Source organism: Mobula birostris, chromosome 12, assembly GCF_030028105.1.
Source record: "Mobula birostris isolate sMobBir1 chromosome 12, sMobBir1.hap1, whole genome shotgun sequence".
Classification (NCBI taxonomy): domain Eukaryota; kingdom Metazoa; phylum Chordata; class Chondrichthyes; order Myliobatiformes; family Myliobatidae; genus Mobula; species Mobula birostris.
This window is the reverse complement of record NC_092381.1, coordinates 3,968,439-3,989,595: the sequence shown is the minus strand read 5'-3', so window position 1 is coordinate 3,989,595 and position 21,157 is coordinate 3,968,439. Positions and strand designations below refer to the sequence as shown.

At 44.5% G+C, this 21,157-nt stretch overlaps 1 protein-coding gene across 1 annotated transcript in view; it reads right to left on the bottom strand.

Moving 5' to 3' along the window:
* The window catches only part of msh4 (mutS homolog 4), a 249,548-nt gene extending 228,846 nt beyond the window's left edge, over nucleotides 1–20,702 (bottom strand). Inside the window, exons 1-2 of the mRNA XM_072274791.1 lie at nucleotides 20,450–20,702; nucleotides 1,505–1,665 (exon numbers count right to left, since the gene is read on the bottom strand). Of these exons, the coding sequence (XP_072130892.1) occupies nucleotides 1,505–1,665; nucleotides 20,450–20,702 (414 nt within the window). The remainder of the gene's footprint in view (nucleotides 1–1,504; nucleotides 1,666–20,449) is intronic.
* Between the last annotated feature and the right edge of the window lie 455 nt (nucleotides 20,703–21,157).

The window sequence follows — 21,157 nt, the reverse complement described above, 5'->3', positions numbered from 1 at the left end:
GCATTAGTAGCAGAGATTATTGGGGCAGCAGAAAAGGAGGACCTGCGAGATGCTAGGAGTGGGACTGAGGCGGATGGAAGCTGCTGAATTGAGCTGGTGAGAACGTTTATGGCTGTCAGCTGATGCTGACTGTTCACAGCAAGTTCATAGACGGTGGCTGTGAGTGTGGAAATCGCAGACACCTGAGTCCAATTGTCTGTGGTGAGCTGTTGAACAGTTGCAGCTAGGGACAATACTTGTTCCTCCCAGTGAGGCTGGGCTTGTTGGCAAGAGATTATCTGCCTTATTGCCTCTGTAACTTCACTCCATTGCCTGTAGCTTGTCTCCTATCTGACCAATGAATCTCACGGCCAAGGTCAGCTGACCTCTCTCTGCTGGGTCCATCTTTGCGTGGTCCAGATTTGCTGTCACCATGGTTCGGATACGGCCCAAGTGTGGAGTGAGAGACACTGAAGTAGGTCGATAGTTCACAGACTTTAATACCAACAGAGTTAAAGGGAAAATAAACAATAAACGCTAGGCCAAACAGGGTTGTTAACTAAAACTCTCAAAAGGAAAACGAAGCCTACACAGCGTCTGAAAAGAACATCTAAACATTAAACGGATACCACTAGTCTTCAGTCAGTGACTAGAAAGTCCAATATCTCAGGGAAGGCCGAATGCAAAACAGCAGTGAAGGGTGGCTATGCTCTGTCCAAGTCCCAACAAGCACTATGATGACAAGTATGGAGTTAAATTCTATCACCATTAAATAACTAGCTGACCCGTGCAAATTCACAAGCGTAATTGCCATATCTACTGCACTGCCGAATCCGTGGTTGTGACAATTCAATTCTCTTTTGAAATTGTTTCCACTGGCCTTTAAATAATATGTTCCAGATCACAACATGTTCCATAAGAAATAATTGTAATTTCTCCTTCAGTTCCAAACCTTGATTCTAAGTACTGTGGTCCCTCACCCTCCTTCCAGGGGAAGCTGTTTCTTGATGGGGACTTTATCAAGATCAGATTAGAGTTATAGAGCATTACAGCACAGAAACCAACCCTTCAGCCCATCTAGTCCATGCCAAAGGGTTAGTCTGCCTAGTCCCATCAACCTACACCTGACTCATAGCCCTCCATACCCTTCCCATCCATATACTTGTCCAAAAACTTTTTTTAAATGTTGCAATTAAACCCACATCCACCGCTTGTGCTGGCAGCTCGTTCCACACTCTTACCACCTTGTGAGTGAAGAAACTCCTGCTCACGTTCCTGTTTAATATTTCAGATTACTGAACAGCAGATCCAAGATTCTGGAAGTAAACATTTGCAGCCATCCCAACAGTGTCATGCTTATTGCCCATTCTTTGTTGCACTGTCTGGGTAGACACTAGGTTGGTTCACTTCAAGAACCAAATAGCAGCTGTGTGCACAACTGTGAGATGGTAACAGTTCAACATCTCCCACAAGTCATTGAAAATCTAATCATTATTAAATAAAAACCAAAATCTTTATTTATTACCTTAGCATATGTGGAGTTGTCTGAAAACTGGGATAATATTAGTTCTGGACTCTTCAGGTCAATGCTGGCCATTCCTATTTCACCACGGGCAAGCCCACGTCCCTCTACCACGGCTACAATTACTGAGGCAACATGAACGGAGACTGCAGAAGATGAAGGAACTGTACAAAAACACATGAAGGAATTCAGATTCTAGTACAGAAATAATATTATCTGCAGTACACTCTACAAACTTACAGTATCAGTCAATAAAAAAAACAAAACAAACAGGAAGGAATTCAATTCAAATGTGGGCTATTGATCAAACATTTTTGAATTCAGATTTAGATTTATCTATTCATTATGTGTAACCGAAACATATAGTGAAGAAGTGTCACGCAACACACATAAAAGTTGCTGGTGAAGATTTCCTTGTGTTTGCATGAAGAAGTGTGCTGCTTGCGAGAACTAACACATCCAAGGATGCGCTAGGGGCAAATGTCACCACACATTCTAGTTCCAACATAGCAGTCGCAGTCGCTCAAACTGAATATGATGTTCTTCTAAGTTGTCTACTGGTGGGTCCTCAGGTGGCTGTGGGGTACTCTGCTTCTGCTTGGTACTGCGCAAGCACTGCCGAATGGCTGTTATAACGCACAGTCCGTGTGGACGACGGTGGGAGTTAATTTGTAAAGTAAGCTTTTTTGACTAGATCCTCTAAATCGATTTGATTTGAGTCTATCTTTAAAAATATTAATGTCAGAAATACTGCGCAGGTCTGGCAGCAGAAGATTCCACTCTTGTTGATCTTGGGTAGAGGGAGTACTGGTAGCAAATCTTATTGAATGAAGGAGTTTCCAATATGTGAGGTCCAGTTTGCTGTCTAGTTGAACTGACCCTGTGACAAATGGAGTGATGTTGTGAACTTTGAAAATAAAAATTAACCATAGTTTAATACGTCAGTTTTCAAGTGGTTCCCACTGAAGGTTAGAGAGCATGTTGGAGACACTGGATTTCCTGCTGTAATCTTTTAACACAAAGCGAGCAGCACAGCATTGGATTTTTTCGATGTACTTCTTACTGTTAGCTTGATGGGGATCCCATATGGCTGAGCAATACTCAAGCTTTGGACGGATGAGTGTCTTATATGCCATGTCCTTGATGGGTTTACTACATGAGTGGAGGTTTCTTCTCAGGATACCCAGCATTTTATTTGCTTTGGCTGTAATCTGATTGATGTGGGATGACCAATTAAGATCCTTGCTAATTTCAACACCAAGATATGGGTGGTAGGTGACTGTTTCAAGGATCTGTCCATTCATGTCCTATGTTTGTTGATTGGTTTAACTTTGCGACTGACATGCATAGCATAACATTTAGATGAGTTAAAGGACATTTGCCATTGAGACTCCCATTGACACAATGAATCAATATCACTTTGCAGCAGTTGAGCATCTTGGTCATTTTTCATCTCACGGTAGATTATGCAGTCATCTGCAAAAAGTCTGACTTTGGACTTGACTACATTTGGCAAGTCGTTGATGTAAATGAGAAAAAGTAAGGGTCCCAACACGGTCCCCTGGGGCACTCTGTATGTTACTGGAGATTCAGGGGACTCTGCCCCCTCAAAAAGCACATGTTGCTGTCTGTTGGTAAGGAACATGTTTAACCAATGTAGAATGCTGTTGTTAATGCCCACATGTTCAAGCTTACGTAGCAATCTCTGGTGGGGGACCGTGTCAAATGCCTTACTGAAGTCGAGTATGATCAAGTCTGCTTGGCTCTAACTTGTCAAGGATCTTTGCTAAATCGTTGATCAACCCTGCAATTTGCATGTCACAAGATCTGTCCTGACGGAATCCATGTTGATGGTGAGTAAGAGCATTGTGTCTGTCTAGATGGTCCATAATGTGATGGTGAATAATATGTTCAAGAATTTTACAAGAGATGGAAGTGAGTGAAACTAGTCTGTACACTCGCCCTTCCTATAAATTGGAACAACATTCACTTTCAACCAATTGTCTAGTAATGTCCCAGTATCAATAGACTTCTGGAATATCTTTTGCAAAACAGGAGCTAGACTGGAAGCACAACTCTTTAGAATCATAGCTAGTATTTGATCAGGTCCTGGTGTTTTCTTAGGCTGTAATTCCTCGAGGTCCAATCCAGAATCCACATATTCTGGTACAGTGTGGGCAAGAGTAAGTGGTGGCTGTGGTTAGTGCCTGGGTTTTTTGATTGTTCTGTCTCTCCTTTCCCATCTGCTGCTTGTTCTCTGCAGCACAGCAGAGTTCATTCTCAGGCAGCGCAACTCCCTCTTGAACAAATTTCCTCCAGGTGTGTCTTCTCAGTAGTACCTTCAGCAGAACACAAGCAACAGCAACAGCATAACAAACAAAGCAAAACAAGCACCTTTTCTCCCTCTCACCCAATCAAGCCCACAGACAGGCCTCCAACTTTAATACAGGCCACCTCCGTATCTACAACCTCCAGTCCCTGGCCTGGACTCATGGGCATTGGGCCTCCAATGCCTTGATACACTGAACAAGTAGCCTTGATCATTGGACTTCAACTTCCATATTCACTGACTAAATGTGGATATACATTAAAAAGAATTCTCTCTTCAGCTTTTCGCAAGATAGCTAAAGCAAGATTTTTCCAGAAAGTGATCCACAGTCATTCAAAATTATGTGTAGCTTCTTGATAAACCAAGCTGTTCTTTCCTCTTCCTCATCGCCCACATGTAACACACAACCTTAGGATACTCCAGTGCATTTAACACCGAACATTTATTCCCCTCTGTATGGGCTCCCCATGAGGTTTTCTTTTCAGGAAACCCCAAAGTACTTTACAGCAGCACAGTAGTATAGTGGTCAGCACTTTGCTTTGTAGCATCAGTGATCCGGGTTCAATTCCCACCGCTGTATGCAATGAGTTTGTACATTCACCCCATGACTGTATGCGTTCCCTCCAGGTACTTTAGTTTCCTCCCAACGTCAAAGAGAGACATCAGCTGGTAGGTTAATTGGTTATTGCAAATTGTCCTGTGATTAGGCTCGGATTAAATCAGGGATTGCTGGGTTGCATGGCTTAAAGAGTCAGAAGGGGCCTAGTCCACAACTTCATCACAATAAATAAATAAATAATGAAACTATACTCAGTGGCCATTTTATTGGGTACACCTGCTTGTTAATGCAAATATCCAATCAGGCTGTCATGTGACAGCAACTCAACGCACAGAAGCATGCAGATGTGGTCAAGAGATTCAGTTGTTGTTCAGGCCAAACATCAGTATGGGGAACAAATGTGATCTAAGTGTCTTTGACTGTGGAATGATGGTGGCAGAAGGGGTGGTTTGAGTATCTCAGAAACTGATCTTCTTGGATTTTCGTGCACAACAATCTCTAGAGTTTACAGAGAATAGCGCAAAAAACAAAAAAAGTTGATTGGGACTACAACTGGAGGTCATGGGTTAAGGGTGAAAGGTATAATGTTTAAGGGAAATATGAGGGGAAACTTCTTCACTCTGAGGATCATGACAATGTGGAACAAACTGCCAACACAAGTGGTGGATGTGAGCTCAATTTCAATGTTTAACAGAAGTTTGGAGAGGTACTTGGATGGGAGAGGTATGCAGAGCAATGGTCCTGGAGCAAGTCAATGGGACTAGGCAGTTTAAATGGTTGGGTGGACCAGAAGGACCAAAGGGCCTGTTTCTGTGCTGTACTTTTCTATGACTCTTTCTACTGAGCAGCAGTTCTGTGGATGGTCTTGATTAGGTACAGGAAGCAAGTTGTCATTGAGTGTATTTGAAGACAGGCACACTTTATGTACCACTGAGCACTGAGTATATTTCAATTCTTATGCAATTGAAGATTAAAACTAAGATCAGCATCAGTGAACCTGAGTGACTAGTTTGTGGAGTGCGAAGCTTGCAAGCTGGTCTTGTATTGTGGCTGCTGCTGGTGGTGGACACAGGAGACTTCCGAATTTTGGTTTCATCAAAGCCCTTGAATGAGGAGCTGCTCTGAGCTGAGGTAGCTGTAAACTCGCTTCTATTTCCTGCATTTGAACTCCTATCACCAAAGTACGATTCTGTCAAAATTGAAATCAACAAAATCATGAATAAATTCCAAAAATACCTAAAACATTTTCTTAAAAGTAAGCTTCCTAAGTTCATTAGCGGCGGACCAATAAATTCGCAGAGAGAGTGAGCTTCGCACAGGTCAGGGAGAAGAGTTTAAAAAAGGAGCATTAGCGGCGATTCATTTGCAGGAGCAAATAGAAGTAAAGCAGGGTCAAAGCAGAGTGGCCATTGTGAGGGGAGCAGTGTAGGAGTGGGTTTGGCGAGGAGGCACAGCTAAGTAGGAAGTAAGGGTTTTGTAGTGGTTGAATAAAAAGTCACTAAATTACAGGTAATTAAATAAAGGGATGATGCAAGATCTGGTGATGTGCTGTCGCTGCATGATGTGGGAGCTGGTGGACCCCATTGTGGTTCCTGGTGACCACATCTGCAGCAAGAGTTGGCAACTCAAGCTCAAAGTTGATGACCTACAATCTGAGCTTCAAACACTGCAGCACATCAGGGAAGGGGAGAGTTCCCTGGATTCTCTGTTTCAGGAGGTAGCCACACCCATTAGGTTAACTGCCTCAAATTCAGTATGTGTCAGGAACAAGAGGGTGTGACTGCGAGTGAGGCGGGTAGTAGAATCCAAGAGACAGTGCTAGAGGAGCCTCAAACCTTGAGCTTGTCCAACAGGTCTGAGATTTTTGCTCCCTGTGTGGATGACAGTGAGGGCTGTAGGAAGGATGAGCAACTTAACTATGGCACCGTAGTTCAGGGAACCATTCAAGAGGGGGGAAAGAAGAGAAATGTAGTGGTAACTGAAGGTAGTATACTCATGGTGATAAGACAATAGAGTTCTCTATCGCGAAGATAAGAGTGTCCCAAAGGCTGCATTGCCAGCCTGGTGCCTGGGTTCTGGACATCTTATCTGACCCTCAGAGGAATTTGCAGTGGGAGGGGAAAGATCCAGTTGTGATGGTCCATGTGGGTAGCAACGACATAGGTAGAATAATGAAAGAGGTTCTGCTGAGGGAATTTGAACATCTAGGAACTAAATTAAAGAGCAGAACCAAAAAGGAAGTAATTTCTGGATTACTACCTGAGCCACGTGCGAATTGGCATAGGGTCAAAAACATTAGAGAGTTAAATGCATAGCTCAAGGATAGGTGCGGGAGAAGTGGGTTTGGATTCATGGGAAATAGGCACCAGTATTGGGGAAGGAGGGAGCTGTACCAATGGATTTTTCATGGTGCTCAGCAGAAGTATATTCCAGTTGAAAGCAAGGACAGTAAGGGTGGGGAGAGCCAGCCTTGGATAACTAAGAAAATAAAAGAAGGCATCAAACTAAAAGTTCGTGCATACAAAGTCACCAAGAGTAATGGAAAACTGGATGATTGGGAAAACTTTAAACAGCAACAAATACCATTAAGTGAGCAATAACGAAAGCGAAGCTAGATTATGAAAATAAACTAGCACAAAATATAAAAACAGGTAGTAAAAATTTTTTATAAGTATATAAAGTGGAAAAGGGTAGCTAAAGTGAATGTATGCCCCTTGGAGGACCAGAAGTGAGAATTGATATTGGGTAATGAGGAAATGTTCAAGGCTTTGAGTGACTATTTTGTGTTGGTCTTCTCAGCGGAGGCCGCATCTAACATGCCAAAGAGAAGTTATGGGTGCGATGGGAGGTGAGGACCCTGGTACAATAGCTACCGCTAAAGAGGTAGTGCTGAGTAAACTTGTAGGCTGAATATAAACATAAGAGCATAAGAAATAGGAGCAAGGGTCAGCCATCTGGACCGTTGAGCCTGCTCTGCCATTCAATAAGATCAGGGCTGATCAGGCCATGGACTCACCTTCACGTACCTGCCTTTTCCCCATAACCCTTAATTCCCCTGAAGATAGGTAAGTCCCCTAGACCTGATGGAATGCATCCCAGAGCACTGAAAGAAATGGCAGAAGTTAATAGTAGAGGCTATGGTGATGATTTACCAAAATTCTCCTTACTCTGGGCAGGTCCCGGCAGATTGGGAAGTGTCAAATGTCACGCCACTGTTCAAAAAATGATGTAGGCAAAAGGCAGGTAACTAAAGGCCAGTTAATTTAACATGTGTAGTTGGAAAAATACTCGAAGCTATCATTAAAGAAATAGCGAGGCATCTGGAAAGAAATGGATCTATCAGGCAGACACGGCATGGTTTCAGCAAAGGCAGGTCCTGCTCTTTGAGAATATAACGAGCACAGTGGATAGAGGAAAACAGATGGATGTTATTTATTTGGATTTCCAGAAGGCATTCGATAAGGTGCCACATAAAAGACTCATCCATAAGGATGCATAGAGTTGAGGGTGATGTATGAGCATGGATAGAGGATTGGTTAAATAGAAAGCAGAGTTGGGATACGTGGGTGTTACTCCGGTTGGCAATCAGTAGTGAACGGTGTGCTGCAAGGGTCGGTGCTGGGCCCGCAGCTGTTCATGATATACATTAACAATCTGGAAGAGGGGGCCAAGTGTAGTGTATCTAAGTTTGCTGATGATACTAAATTGAATGGAAAAGCAAATCGTGCAGAAGATACGGAGAGTCTGCAGAGATACAGATAGGAGAAGTGAGTGGGCAAGAGTCTGGCAGATGGAATACGTTGATAAATGCAAGGTCATCCACTTTGCAAAGAAAAATGAAAGAGCAGATTATTATTTAAATGGTAAAAAATTGCAGCATGCTGTTGTGCAGAGGGACTTGGGAGTGCTTGTGCACGAATCACAAAAGGTTGGTTAGTAGGTGCAGCAGGCTATCAAAAAGGCAAATGGAATGTTGGCCTTCATTACTAGAGGGATTGAATTTAACAGCAGGGAGGTTATGCTGCAACTGTACAGTGTACTGGTGAGGCCACACCTGGAGTACTGCATGCAGTTCTGGTCTCCTTATTTGAAAAAGGATATACTGGCTTTGGAGGCGGTGCAGAAAAGGTTCACTAGGTTGATTCCAGAGATGAAGGGATTAGACTACGAGGAGAGATTCAGTCGCCTGGGACTGTATTTGCCGGAATTCATTAGATTGAGAGGAGATCATATAGAAACAAATTAAATTGTGAAAGAGATAGATAAGATAGAGGCAGGAAAGTTGTTTCCACTGGTAGGAGAGACTAGAACTAGGGGATATAGCCTCAAGATTTGGGGCAGTAGATTTAGGATGGAGATGAGGAGGAAATACTTTTCCCAGAGTGGTGAATCTGTGGAATTCTCTGCCCAATGAAGCAGTGGAGACTACCTCAGTAAATATACTTAAGACAAGGTTGGATAGATTTTTACATCGTAGTGGAATTAAGGGTTATGGGGAAAAGGCAGGTAGGTGGAGATGAGACCATGGCCAGATCAAGCATGATCTTATTGAATGGCTTAACAGGCTCAATGGGCCAAATGGCCTACTCCTGCTCCTATTTCTTATGTTCGTATGTTCTTATGCACACAAGGGGATGGGTTAAACTAGAGCTGCAAGGGGATGGGAACCAGACCACCAAAGAAATAGTGTGGTGGTTGTGGTGAAAGATGTTGTTAAACTTCTATACAAAAATGAGAATCAAAAGGTTGAGCATGGAGGTATTAAAGTTCTGAACTGCAAATATTTCAATACATGGGGTGTTGTAGGAAAAGTGAATGAGCTTAGGACATGTGGAATTCTGACATTGTAGACATCAGTGGAGTTGGTTGAATGAGGGGGCAGGACTAACAGATATGTAGATAGATATTTTATTGATCCCAAAGGAAATTACAGTGTCACAGTAGCATTACAAGCGCACAGATATACAAATATTAGAAGAGAAGGAAGAAAGAATAGAATATGAGTTACCTCAAACAGTCCAACAGGAGGGGGTCATCACTTCCCCGCTGCAGGTTGGCTCTATCACTAAAAGTGGTCCACTGTTCAGCCAAGATTGCTTGCAGAGGGTTAGAAGAATTGTCCAAAATTGCCAGCTCAATGTTCCAGAGTTCTGTTGTTTTAGATGTGATAGAGTTGGAAGGATTAAAGTGGTCAGGGAAAATGTCACAGCAGTACTTAGTCAGGACAGACTGGACAGCTCGTCTGGTGAGGATTTATGGGTAGAACTGAAGAATAGGGAAATTATGACCACATAATTACAGCCCATCTAAGTCCGAGGGAGTTCAAGGAGAAAATCTGTAGAGATTGTAGACCGTTGCAAGAAACATAATGTTATAGTAGGTGATTTTAACTTTCCACAAATTTACTAGAACTCATATACTGTAAAAGGGCTGAATGGAAAAGAGTTTGCCAGATGTGTTCAGGAAAGTTTCCTTACTCGGTATGTAGAAGTTCCAACTCAAGAGTGCAATACCTTATCTGTTATTAGTGAATGAGACTGGGCAGGTGACAGAAGTTTGTGCAGAAGAACACTTTACATCTAGTGACAATAATGTATTTGTTTCAAGGTAATTATGGAAAAGGATAGGTCTCATCCTCGGGTTGAGATTCTAAATTGGAGAATGCCTGATTTTTGTGCTATCAGAAAGGTTACAGCAAGTGTGGATTGGGAAAGGTTGTTCACTGTCAAAGCTGTAATTGGGAGGACTTCAAACCTGAAATTTTGAGAGTACAGAGTCTGTATGTTCCCATCAGAATAAAAGGCAAGATTAAGAGGTTTAGGGAAATCTGATTTTTGGGAGCTATTGAGGCCCGAGTTAAAACAAAGGAGGTGCCTAGCAGGTAGAGGCAGGCAGGAACAAATGAGGTACTTGAGGAGTATAAGAAATGCAAGAGAACACTTCAGAAGGAAATCAGGAGGGCTAGAAGAAGCCATGAGATTACTCGTGCAGACAAAGTGACAGAGAATCTTTAAAGGTTCCACAGATATACTGAGTAAAAGGATAGAAAAGGACAAATATATGTAAAGACATGTCCTCCACAGCCACCTGTGGCAACCAATTAGACAGATTCACCACCCCCTGCCTAAAGAAATCCCTCATCTCTGTTCTAAAAGGATGCCCCTGTATTCTGAGCCTTTGTCCTCTGATCTTAGACTCTCCCACCACAGGAAACATTTTCTCCACATCCACTCTATCAAGGCCTTTCACCATTCGATAGGTTTCAATTAGGTCACTCCTCATTCTTATGAATTCTAATGAATACAGGCCAAGAGTCGTGAAATGCATTCTATCCTGGAATCATTTTCCTGAACTTCCTTTGAACCTTCTTCAGTGTCAGCACACCCTTTCTAAGATAAGAGGCTCAGAACTGCTCTCAATACTCCAAGTGAGGCCTCAACAGTGTTTTATCAAGTTTCAGCATCACATCCTTGCTTTTATATATTAGTCCTCCTGAAATGAATACTAACGTTGCATTTGCCTTCCTCAGCACAGACCCAACCTTCAAATTAACCTCTAGGGAATCCTGCACAAGGACTCCCAAGTACCTCTGCACCTCAGATTTTTGAATTTTCTCTATTTAGAAAATAGTCAACCCTTTCATTCCTTCTACCAAAGTCCAGACACTGTATTCCATCTGCCACTTCTTTGCCTATTCTCCTAATCCGTCTAAGTCCTAGGGGAGATTGTGGAAAGTGTGTCCAGGTTCAGCTCCTGAAGGACCGTGTTGAAGCACTGCAGAAGCAACTGGATGACCTCAGGTTCATCCGGGAAACGAGAGTTTTCTGGACAGGATCTACAGCGAGATTGTTACACTGAAGATACCGGGGGGGGGGGGGGCCATGATGAGGGAGGGATGGAGGCTTGGAATACAGGAGACCCCAGGGGATGTACCTTTTGAAAACAGGTTCACCCTCTTGGAAGCTGTCAGGACAGAAGACATTGCCAGTCTGAGAAGAGGACAGGTCTGCGAGTCAAAAACTGGCGCTGAAACAAAGCCGAGGAGACAGAAGTCAGGCAGAGCCGTGGTAGTAGGGGACTCCCTAGGGAGAGGTACAGAAAGGGGTTTTTGCGGCAACAGGCGGGATTTAAGGATGGTGTGTTGCCTCCCTGGTGCCAGGATCCAGGACGTCACAGACCAATTGCAGGGCATCCTCAAGGGTGAAGGTGAACAGCCGGAAGTGGTGATGCATGTCGGCACAAACGACGTCGGGAGGAAGAAGAAAGAAATTCTGCAGCGTGACTTCAGAGAACTCGGAAGAAGGCTGACAAGCAGGACGTCCAGGGTGGTTATCTCCGGTTTGCTTCCAGTTCCTTGTGCTGGTGAGGGCAGGAACAGGGAGATAGGGGATCTGAAAGTGTGGCTGAGCAGCTGGTGCGGGAGGCAGGGATTTAGATTTTTGGACCACTGGGATCTGTTTTGGGGTAAGGATGAATTGTACAGAAGGGACGGGTTGCATCTTAACAGACGGGGGACAAGCATTCTGGCAGGCAGGTTTGTCACTGCTACACGAGTGTGTTTAAACTAAGTAATGGGGGGGAGGGGACGAACTGGAAATATAAGGATGGAGTTAAAGGGAAAGAGAGAATAAGAAAAGTTAAGAAAGACAACAGAATTAACGGGGCAGAAAGCTCAGGAAGGGATCAGACAGCATGGCCAAGTGCAATAGGAATCGATGTGAAAGGTGAAGGGAGTAAAAGTATTACTTTAAATGGATCAAAAATATTATATATGAATGCACGGAATGGATGAGCTTGAGGCTTAGTTGGAAATTGGCAAGTATGATGTTGTGGGAATAACAGAGACATAGCTGCAAGAGGACCAGGGCTGGGAAATGAATATTCAGGGATATACATCCTATCGAAAGGACAGACAGGTTGCCAGTGGGGGTGGGGTGGCTCTGCTGGTGAGGTATGAAATTCAGTCACTTGCAAGGGGGGTCATAGAATCTGGAGATGTAGAGTCAGTATGGATAGAACTGAGAAACTGTAAGGGCAGAAAGACCCTAATGGGAGTTATCTACAGGCCCCCAAACAGTTGCCTGGATATAGGGTGCAAGTTAAGTCAAGAGTTAAAATTGGCATGTCGCAAAGGTAATACTACAGTTATTACGGGGGATTTCAACATGCAGGTAGACTGGGAAAACCAGGTTGGTACTGGACCCCAAGAAGGGAGTTTGTGGAATGCCTCAAAGATGGATTCTTAGAGCAGCTTGTATTAGAGCCTACCAGAGAGAAGGCAATTCTGGATTTAGTGTTGTGTAATGAGCCAGATTTGATAAGGGAACTCAAGGTAAAGGAGCCATTAGGAGGTAATGACCATAATATGATAAGTTTTAATCTACAATTTGAGAGGGAGAAGGGAAAATCGGAAGTGTCAGTATTAAAGTTGAACAAAGTGGACTATGGAGCCATGAGGGAGGAGCTAGCCAAAGTTGACTGGAAAGATACCCTAGCAGGGATGACAGTGGAATAACAATGGCAGGTATTTCTGGGAATAATACAGACGGTGCAGGATCAGTTCATTCCAAAGAGGAAGAAAGATTCTAAGGGGAGTAAGGGGTGACAGTGGATGACAAGGGAAGTCAAGGACAGTATACAAATAAAAGAGAGGAAGTATAACATAGCAAGGATGAGCGGGAAGCCAGAGGACTGGGAGACTTTTAAGGAGCAACAGAAGATAACGAAAAAGGCAATACGAGTGGAAAAGGTGAGGTACAAAGGTTAGCTAGCCAAGAATATAAAGGAGGATAGTAAAAGGCTCTTTAGGTACGTGAAGAGGAAAAAATTAGTTAAGACCAAAGTTGGACCTTTGAAGACAGAAACGGGTGAAATTATTATGGGGAACAAGGAAATGGCTGACGAGCTGAAGAGGTACTTTGGATCTGTCTTCACTAGGGAAGACACAAACAATCTCCCAGATGTAACAGTGGCCAGAGGACCTAGGGTAACGGAGGAACTGGAGGAAATTCACATTAGGCAGAAAATGGTGTTGGGTAAACTGATGGGACTGAAGGCTGATAAATCCCCAGGGTCTGATGGTCTGCATCCCAGGGCACTTAAGGAGGTGGCTCTAGAAATCGTGGACGCATTAGTAATCATTTTCCAATGTTCTATAGATTCAGGATCAGTTCCTGCGGATTGGAGGGTAGCTAATGTTATCCCACTTTTTAAGAAAGGAAGGAGAGGGAAAACAGGACAATTATAGACCAGTTAGTCTGACATCAGCGGTGGGGAAGGTGCTGGAGTCAATTATAAAAGATGAAATAGCGCCATATTTGGATAGCAGTAGCAGGACAGGTCTGGATCAGCATGGATTTACGAAGGGGAAATCATGCTTGACTAATCTTCTGGAATTTTTTGAGGATGTAACTATGAAAATGGACATGGGAGAGCCAGTGGATGTAGTGTACCTGGACTTTCAGAAAGCCTTTGATAAGGTCCCACATAGGAGATTAGTGGGCAAAATTAGAGCACATTGCATTGGGGGTAGGGTACTGACATGGATAGAAAACTGGTTGGCAGACAGGAAACAAAGAGTAGGGATTAACGGGTCCCTTTCAGAATGGCAGGCAGTGGGATACTGCAAGGCTCGGTGTTGGGACCGCAGCTATTTACAATGTACATTAATGATTTGGATGAAGGGATTAAAAGTATCATTAGCAAATTTGCAGATGACACAAAGCTGGGTGACAGTGTGAAATGTGAGGAGGATAGTATGAGAATGCAGGGTGACTTGGACAGGTTGGGTGAGTGGGCAGATGCAGTTTAATGTGGATAAATATGAGGTTGTCCACTTTGGTGGCAAGAACAGGAAGGCAGATTACTATCTGAATGGTGTCAAGTTAGGAAAAGTGGAAGTACAATGAGATCTGGGTGTCCTTGTTCATCAGTCACCGAAAGTAAGCATACAGGTACAGCAGGCAGTGAAGAAAGCTAATGGCATGTTGGCCTTCATAACAAGAGGAGTTAAGTATAGGAGCAAAGAGGTCCTTCTGCAGTTGTACAAGGCCCTGGTAAGACCCCACCTGGAGTATCGTGTGCAGTTTTGGTCTCCAAATTTGAGGAAGGACATTCTTGCTGTGGAGGGAGTGCAGCGGAGGTTCACTGGGTTAATTCCAGGGATGGCGGGAATGTCATATGTTGAAAGATTGGAGAGACTGGGCTTGTATACACTGGAATTTAGAAGGATGAGAGGGGATCTGATTGAAACATGTAAGATTATTAAGGAATTGGACACACTAGAGTCAGGAAACATGTTCCCAATGTTGGGGGAGTCCAGAACCAGAGGCCACAGTTTAAGAATAAGGGGTAGACCATTTAGAACGGAGTTGAGGAAAAACTTTTTCACACAGAGGGTTGTGGATCTGTGGAATGCTCTGCCTCAGAAGGCAGTGGAGGTCAATTCTCTGGATTCTTTCAAGAAAGAGTTAGATAGAGCTCTTAAAGATAGCGGAGTCAAGGGAGATGGGGAGAAGGCAGGAACAGGGTACTGATTGTGGATAATCAGCCATGATCACAGTGAATGGCGGTGCTGGCTCGAAGAGCCGAATGGCCTACTCCTGCACCTATTGTCTATTGTTCTTCAATAGCCTCTCTACTTCCTCCAAACTACCTGCTCCTCCAGCTATCTTTATAACGTCTGCAAACTTTGCAACAAAGGCATCAATTCCATCAACCAAATTATTGACAAACTATATAATGTAAAAAAAAATTGGTCCCAACACAGACCCCTGTGGAACACTAGTCACTGGCAGCCAAGCAGAAAAGGCTCCCTTTATTCCCACTCTTCGCCTCCTGCCAATCAGCCACTGCTTTATCCATGATAGAATTTTTTCTGTAATACATACTCATAGGTTTCTCGCTTGTTAAGCAGGCTCATGTGTGGCACCTTGAGAAAGGCCGAGCACACAACATCAACTGATTCTTTGTCTATCCTGCTTGTTATTTCTTCAAGGAATTCCAGATGTCAGCCAAGATTTTCCCTTGAGGAAACCATGCTGACTACGACCTATTTTATCATGTGCCCCCAAGTACCCCGAAGCATAATAATCGACTCCAACATCTTCCCAACCACTGATATCAGATTAACTGGCCTATAGTTTCCTTTCTTTTATCTCCCTCCCTTCTTGAAGAGTGGAAAGACATTTGCAATTTTCCAGTCTTCTGAAAATATTCAGAACCTAGTGATTTCAGTAAGATATTTACTAATGCCTCAAAAACCTCTTCAGCCACCTCTTTCATAACCCTGGGGTGTACACCATCTGGCCCAGATGACTTAACTACCTTCAGACATTTCAGTTCTAGGAAGAACCTTCTTCCTAGAAATGGTAATTTCACACTCTTTATGACCCTTGACACCTGGAGCTTCCACCAAACTGTTAGTGTCTTCCACAGTGAAGACTGATGCAAAACACTTATTCAGTTTGTCTGCCATGTCATTGTTCCCCATTACTACCTCTCTAGCATCATTTTCCAGTGTTCCAATATCTGCTCTTGTCCCTCATTGACATTTTGTGTATCTGAAGAAACTCCTGGTATCCTCTTTAATATTATTGGCTGGCTTATTTTCATATTCCACCTTTATCTTCTTAATTACTTTTTTAGTTGCCTTCTGTTAGTTTTTAAAAGCTTCCCAATCCTCAAACTTCACACTATTTTTGCTCTATTATATTCTTTGGCTTTGACCTCTCTTATTAGCCATGGTTGCGTCATCTTTCCTTAAGAGTACTTGTTTCTCTTTGGAATGTACATATCCTGTACCTTTTGAATTGCTTTCAGAAATTGCAGCCATTACTGCTCTGCCGTTATGCCCGCCAATGTTCCCTTCCAAACAATTCTGACTAACTCTTCTCTCATGTCTCTGTAATTCCCTTTACTCCACTGTAATACTGATTCATCTGACTGTAACTTCTCCTCCTCAAATTTCAGGGTGAATTCGATCATATCATGATTACTTCCCCTAAGGGTTCTTTTACCTTAAGCCCTCTAATCAATTCTGGTTCATTACACAACACCCGATCCAGAACAGCTGAACCTCTTGTGTGCTCAACCATGAGCTGCTCCTAAAAGCCATGTCGTAGTCACTCTAGAAATTCCCCCTCTTATAATCCAGCACCAACATGATTTTCTCAATCTACCAACATATTGAAATCCCTTACAACTATTGTAATATTGACCTTTTGGCATGTATTTTCTATCTTCCATTACAATTTATAGACCACAACCTTACTACTGTTTGGGGGTCTGTATAAAAGTCCCATCAAGCTCTTTTTACCCTTACAGTTCTTTAGCTCTATCCACAATGATTCAACATCTTCCAACCCTATGTCACTTCTTTCTAATGATTTGATTTCACTTTTTACCAACAGATTAATGCTGCCTGTTCTGCCTTCCTGCTTGTCCTTTTGATACAATGTGTATCCTTGCACTTTAAGCTCCCAGATATAATCTTCTTTCAGCCATGATTCAGTGATGCCTACATCATACCTGCCAATCCGCAACTGTGCTGCAAGTTCATCTACCTTATTCTGTATACTGCGTGCATTCAAATATAACACTTCCAGTCCTGTGTTTACTCTTTTTGATTTTGTCCACCTTTTATTGTGCAACTCGACCAGCTGACTGCAATTTTGCCCTGTCATCAGCCTCTCCTTACTATGCATTATCTGTTTGTAAACTAGCTACCTCATCCTCAGCACTATCATCTGCCTTTCCTACAATACTTCTTGCATTAAAATACTAGTCACACCATACTCAACCTTTTGATTCCTAACTTTGTTGGAGGTCTTACATCTGCCTCCACTAATTGTTCTGACACTGGTTTCCATCCCCTGCAACTTTAGTTTAAAACCCACCATGCAGGATTAACAAACCTTCTTGCGACGATATTTGTCCCCCTCCTGTTCAGGTGCAAACCATCCCTTCTGTACAGGACATACCTTCCCTGGAAGAGAGCCAACTGACCCAATTGGCCCTCCCTCCTACATCACATATTAAACAGTATAAGCTTTCCAGTTCTGGTGTCACTAGCACATGATTAACTGGATCATCAAATCTGTGGATAACACCAAGATTGAGGAAGACTATCATGGCTTGCAATGAGATCTGGACCAGCTGGAAAAATGGTCTGAAAAATGGCAGATTGGATTTAATGTACACAAGTGCAAGATGTTGCTTGGAAGAACCAAACAGGAAAGGTCTTATACAGTGAGTAGTAGGGCAATGAGGAGTGTGTTAGAGCTGAAGGATTTGGGAACACAGATCCATAATTCCTTTTAAATGGCATCACAGGTAGATAGAGTCATAAAGAAAGCTTTTGTCACATTGGCCTTCATGAAACAATGTACTAAGTACAGGAGTTGGGATATTATAATTGAAATTGTACAAGAAATTGATTAGTCCTACTTTGCAGTACGGTCAAGCAACACACATCAAAGTTGCTGGTGAACGCAGCAGGCCAGGCAGCATCTCTAGGAAGAGGTACAGTCGACATTTCAGGCCGAGACCCCTTGTCAGGACTAACTGAAGGAAGAGCTAGTAAGAGATTTGAAAGTGGGAGGGGGAGGGGGAGATCCAAAATGATAGAAGACAGAAGGGGGAGGGATGGAGCCAAGAGCTGGACAGGTGATTGGCAAAGGGGATATGAGAGGATCTTGGGACAGGAGGCCCAGGGAGAAAGACAGGGGGGGGGAACCCAGAGGATGGGCAAGGGATATAGTCAGAGGGACAGAGGGAGAAAAAGGAGAGTGAGAGAAAGAATGTGTGTATAAAAATAAATAATGGATGGGGTACGAGGGGGAGGTGGGGCATTAGCGGAAGTTAGAGAAGTCAATGTTCATGCCATCAGGTTGGAGGCTATCCAGATGGAATATAAGATGTTGTTCCTCCAACCTGAGTGTGGCTTCATCTTTACAGTAGAGGAGGCCGTGGATAGACATGTCAGAATGGGAATGGCATGTGGAATTAAAATATGTGGCCACTGGGAGATCCTGCTTTCTCTGGCGGATAGAGCGTAGGTGTTCAGCAAAGTGGTCTCCCAGTCTGCGTCGGGTCTCGCCAATATATAGAAGGCCACATCGGGAGCACCGGACGCAGTGTATCACCCCAGCCGACTGAAGACTAGAACTAAGGGTGGTTTAAAAAACGCAAACACCAGGAAATCTGCAGATGCTGGAATTTCAAGCAACACACATAAAAGTTGCTGGTGAATGCAGCAGGCCAGGCAGCATCTCTAGGAAGAGGTACAGTCAACGTTTTGGGCCGAGGCCCTATGTCAGGCCTAACTGAAAGAAAAGCTAGTAAGAGATTTGAAAGTGGGAGGGGGAGGGGGAGATCCAAAATGATAGGAGAAGACAGGAGGGGGAGGGATGGAACCAAGAGCTGGACAGGTGATTGGCAAAAGGGATATGAGAGGATCATGGGATAGGAGGCCCAGGGAGAAAAAAAAAAGTGGGGGGGAGCCTAGAGGATGGGCAAGGGGTATAGTGAGAGGGACAGAGGGAGAAAAAGGGGAGAGAGAGAGAAAAAGAATGTGTGTATATAAATAAATAAATAACGGATGGGGTACGAGGGGGAGGTGGGGCATTAGCGGAAGTTTGAGAAGTCGATGTTCATGCCATCAGGTTGGAGGCTACCCAGTCGGAATATAAGGTGTTGTTCCTCCAACCAGAGTGTGGCTTCATCTTTACGGTAGAGGGGGCTATGGATAGACATAAAATGTGTGGCCACTGAGGGATCCTGCTTTCTCTGGCGGACAGAGCATAGATGTTCAGCAGAGCGGTCTCCCAGTCTGTGTCGGGTCTCGCCAATATATAAAAGGACACATCGGGAGCACCGGACGCAGTATATCACCCCAGCCGACTCACAGGTGAAGTGTCGCCTCACCTGAAAGGACTGTCTGGGGCCTTGAATGGTGGTAAGGGAGGAAGTGTAACGGCATGTGTAGCACTTTTTCCGCTTACACGGATAAGTGCCAGGAGGGAGATCAGTGGGGAGGGATGGGGGGGGAACGAATGGACAAGGGAGTCACGTAGGGAGTGATCCTAGCGGAAAGCCGGGGTGGGGGGAGGGAAAGATATGCTTAGTGGTGGGATCCCGTTGGAGGTGGCAGAAGTTACGGAGAATTATATGTTGGACCCGGAGGCTGGTGAGGTGGTAGGTGAGGACAAGGGGAACCCTATTCCTAGTGGGGTGGCAGGAGGGTGGAGTGAGAGCAGATGTGCATGAAATGGGGGAGATGCGTTTGGGAGCAGAGTTGATAGTGGAGGAAGGGAAGCCCCTTTGTTTAAAAAAGGACTTAAGGGTGAAAGGTGAAATGTTTAAGGAGAACCTGAGGAGGAACCTCTCCAATCAGAAGGTATTGAGTGTGTGGAATGAGCTGTGGATTCCGGGATTGATTACACCATTTCAGAGAAATGGATAGGTACATGGATGGGAGGGGTATGGAAGGGTATGGTCCCAGTGCATGTAGATGTGACTAAGCAGATTAATGGTTTGGCACAAATTAAGTGGGCTGAAGGGTTCTGTGACTCTATGATTCTCTCTCAATCTCAGCTAATAATCTACGCACTGATGTTTATTATAACCCCATTGACTCATACATCTACTGTGACTGCACCTTTTCCCACCCTCCCACCAAGTTTCGTCTGAGGATAAAATCCCTTTCACCATGTCCAAGACATCTCAGAAGAAGAGTTTTTTTCACTCCAGGTAATCTCAAATGTACCTCTGTCTAGGGAAATGCAGCTTCCCACTTATTGTGGTTGACAGAGCCTTCGTCTGCACTCTTACCACCCCAAATCAATCCCTACACCTATCACCCTCCCAACCAAACATCCACCAAAAAGAACCCCAACACCCTCACCCAAACCAACACCCACACAACCTCCACCCCTAAACAACCCACGTTAAAACCTTCACCCAAATCAACTCCCACACCTACCGCCCCTACCTAACCCAAACCCACATCCACCATTGCACTCCAACCCAACCCATTCCCACGCCCAGTTCGCCACCACACCTCTGCCCACTGCCTTGTTGCTGCTGCCGCTGCCGCTCGGGGTGAAGCCGCTCGCCGTTCTCAGGCCGCCGGCCGCCCCCGAGCCCGAGGCAAAGGCTGACTCCGGCCGCCCACTCGACGAGCTGCCACCCTCGCCCGCCACCGCGTTCCGCGGGGTCTCCAGGAGCCCGAAGGCGTATCTGGGCAGCGGGGCGGACCGAGCACTGAGCATGGGGGCGCCACCACCACCTCCCGCCGTCAGCTCGGCCGCCATCGGCGCTGAGGGAAAAAGGGGGAAAAAAGGCGGGAAAAGGCGAGAAAATGACGGCGAGGCTCATCTGCGCAGGCGCAGTCGCTCCCGCTGACGGGCTGGAGCATGCGCTCTGTGTGAGCGCTCCTGTTGCCCATCCCCACGGGCAGACTTTCTTCTGGGTTTCCGATCACCCAGATAACAGGAGAATCAGAGTCATTGGCGTAGGTCGTGAAATATATTGTTTAGCGGCAGAACATTACTTTGTGAAGGTGAAAATAAAGGGAAGGAGGAGTGTCATCAGTGGGAGGCAATATGCAGGTGAAAAGAGGTAAGAGGTCAGAGTGGGAATTGAAAAAGAGGAAGGGGAGGGGGGAAATCACCATAAATTGGAGAGATCTACGTTTATGCCATTATATTGCAGGCAACCTAGACGGAATATGAGGTGCTGCTGCTCCAGACTCATAGCAGAAGAAATG